General features: G+C 38.5%; 1 protein-coding gene across 1 annotated transcript; it reads right to left on the bottom strand.

The window, feature by feature from the left end:
• Positions 1–1,083: 1,083 nt before the first annotated feature.
• Positions 1,084–2,068, bottom strand: LOC114202853 (olfactory receptor-like protein OLF4). Its single transcript, XM_028096242.2, is given in 2 exon segments — positions 1,084–1,491; positions 1,493–2,068. Coding segments are annotated over 2 exon segments (984 nt in total).
• Between the last annotated feature and the right edge of the window lie 1,199 nt (positions 2,069–3,267).

Here is a 3,267-nt window from a genome sequence, read left to right as displayed (position 1 = left end):
TCACAAAGGTAGGAGATAATTTTTGAAAAGCTAAGCAAAATTGACAAACCATTTGTTAGAGCAAAAAAAAAGGGGGTGGGGGAGAAGATGCAAATAAATAAAATCAGCAGTGAAACATCATAAGTAAAGAATTTAATGACAGAGTGAAAACACTTACTGTTCACTCACACTATAACATTCCTAACAATATTTTTACAGAGAGAGATATTAATTTTATGGCAATGGAAGGAGTAATATTTGTAGGCAGCACTGGAAATTTTCATATGGATCAGCAAAATCATTCAATTTAATAATATAAAACCTGCAACCACATTCTTCACTTCAATCAATAGAACCCTTTAAACATGGACACCAAGCATCCTACACTTCAATGAGTAGATGTACATCATCAAAAGCACATTTTCTACAAAGAACTAGGGTGTGATTAAAAATTTTGCTTCATCCTATTCCATGTTTTCTCTGACACTGAGCCCATATGAAGTCACTTGATTTATGCAAAATTTGTCTTTCTGTAGATTACACTTGGATTGTGATTTTCATAAGCAATTTTTGCCCTACTATTCTGTGCCAGGGATACTGTGGCTGCTGAGCTGATATGAGAACAGGATCCTAATGAGGATCGTAAAGCCCCATGACTAGCTACAAAACAAACTCGTAGGTTAAAGTCTATATTATCAGGAAGAGCATTTAAGGTAGTAATGTAGGAATGGCAGACACAGAGTGAAAAACTGTGATCTCAGAATTTCCTGTACAATAAAATTATAAAAATAGCCTCAGTTCCAAAATGTCATTTATTCCATAAAACTAGTTCATCAATCCATAAGGCAAATGGAAATCTCCAAATTGTTTCAGATGCAGGTTTGGAACTGATTTGGAAATTAAGAAAACAAAAAAGAAAAAATTGTTGGCTATCAAAAGGAGCAGAAAGTTTAATAAAGCAGTTGAACTTTAGAAACGATGACATTCCAGGATACAAATAGAGGGATTGAGTTCTTATTTCATGATCCGATTAAAGAATCACAATTTCTGGCTGGTAGGCATTAGCCTGCAATAACAGGTACTTTTGGGGGGGAAATGGGCCTTTTATGGTTTCCCTCTGAAAAATACATTTAGGGCCCCCTTTATGTCTCTGTTCCTCAGGCTGTAGATGAAGGGGTTCAGCATGGGCGTCACCACCGTGTACATCACCGAGGCTACTGCACTTGAGTGGGAGCTCTGGGGAGCAGCAGAGCTAAGGTATACTCCTAAGCCTGTACAATAAAATAAGGAGACAACGGAGAGGTGAGATGCACAGGTGGAAAATGCTTTGTACTTCCCCTGAGCTGATGAGATCCCACATATGGAGGAAACTATCTTAGAGTAAGAGTAAAGGACCCCAGCCAGGGGAGCAGCAACCAGCAGCACAGTTGCGAAATACATCACCATGTCATTAAGAAAGGTGTCAGAACAGGCAAGCTGGATGATCTGATTGAGTTCACAGAAAAAGTGGGGGGATTTCCAAGACTGTGCAGAAGAATAGCTGCAACGCCATAAACATTTGTAACAAGGAATGCAGAACACTCATGATCCAGGACACCAGAACCAGCAGTCCACAGAGCTGGGGGTTCATGGTGACCATGTAGTGTAGGGGGTGACAGATGGCCACAAAGCGGTTGTAAGCCATCACAGTCAGGAAAAAATTGTCCAAACCTACAAAAAGTGTGAAAAAGTCCATCTGCATGATGCAGCTTTCATAAGTTATGGTTTTTCTCTGTGTTTGTATATTTACCAGCATCTTGGGGGCAGTGGTGGAGGTGAAACAGATGTCTACAAGGGACAGGTTGGCAAGGAAGAAGTACATGGGGGTGTGGAGATGGGAGTCTGAGCTGATGGACAGGATGATAAGCAGGTTCCCAAGTATGGTGACCAGGTACATGGACAGGAACAGCCCAAAGAGGAAGCGTTGCAATTCTGGTTCCTCTGAAAATCCCAGAAAAAGAAATTCTGAAATTCACGTATCATTCTTCATTTCCACGTCATCGATGTGACCATCAAAATAAAAGAGAAAGAGCGTGACACAATCATGCATTATTAACCTGGCAAGTACATTATTGTTTATATTCTGCACTGGATACAAAGCCAACCCTCAAAAAGCGGGAACAGTCTGAAAAGGAAATAAAATAATTCCATCTATGTGACATCCAAACGAATAAGAGTATCACCTCACACCAGTCAGAATGGCTACTATAAAAAGACAAGAAGTGACAAGTGTTGCGGAGGATGTGGAGAGGAGGGAACCCTTGTTCATTGTTGGTGGGAATGCAAACTGGTGCCGCCACTGTGCAAAACACTATGAAGATTCCTCAAAAAGTTAAAAATAGGAATACCACATGATCAAGTAATTCCACTTCCCAAAGGAGACAAAAGCACTGATTTGAAAATATATATGCACCCAATGTGTATTGCAGCATTGTTTACAATAACCAAGATACAAAGGAGCCCAAGTGTCCATCAATAGATGAATGGATAAAGACGATTTGTATATACGTGTATACACATGTATGTATTGGAATATTACTCACACATAAAATAGAATGAGATTTTGCCATTTGCAACAACATGGATGGATCTAGAGGGTATAATGCTAAGTGAAATAAGTCAGTCATAGAAAGACAAATACCATACGATTTTACTCATATTTGATATTTAAGAAATAAAATAAATGAACAAAGAAAAAAAGAGGCAAACGAAAAAACAGACTCTTAACTATAGAGAACAAATTGCTGGTTACCAGAGGGAAGGTGGGTGGGGGTATGGGTGAAACAGGTGAAGGGAATTAAAAGTACATTCGTCATGATGAGTGCTGAGTAATGTGTACAACTGCTGAATCACTATATTGTACACTTGAAACTAATAAAACATTGCATGTCCATTATACAGAAATTTTAAAATAAATTTAAAAAATACAAAAGTCCCTGAAAGTCTTTATAATTATCAGAAAAATCCTCCAAGTAAAAAAATAAAACAAATAAAATCTGCAGACAAAACTATCTTAATTAAGGCAAGAAACTGAGAAGGAAGAAGTTACACATTAACTAATAGAATTTAAAACATTTCCATGGCCAAAATATCTCCATAGAATTCAATAGAGAAACAATCATCTGTAAGGACACTTGTGTGGCTCAATTGGTTCAGTGTGCAACTCTTGATTTCAGATCAGGTCATGATCTCAGGGTTGTGAGATCAAGCCCCAGGCCAAGCTCTGTACTGGGCGTAGAACCTGCCTAA

This window comes from Eumetopias jubatus, unplaced genomic scaffold, assembly GCF_037043125.1.
Source record: "Eumetopias jubatus isolate StellerSeaLion01/CBP00866 unplaced genomic scaffold, mEumJub1_p1.0 scaffold_1, whole genome shotgun sequence".
Classification (NCBI taxonomy): Eukaryota; Metazoa; Chordata; class Mammalia; order Carnivora; family Otariidae; genus Eumetopias; species Eumetopias jubatus.
Note: the sequence above shows the minus strand (reverse complement) of the source record. Positions and strands in the feature narration are given on the sequence as shown.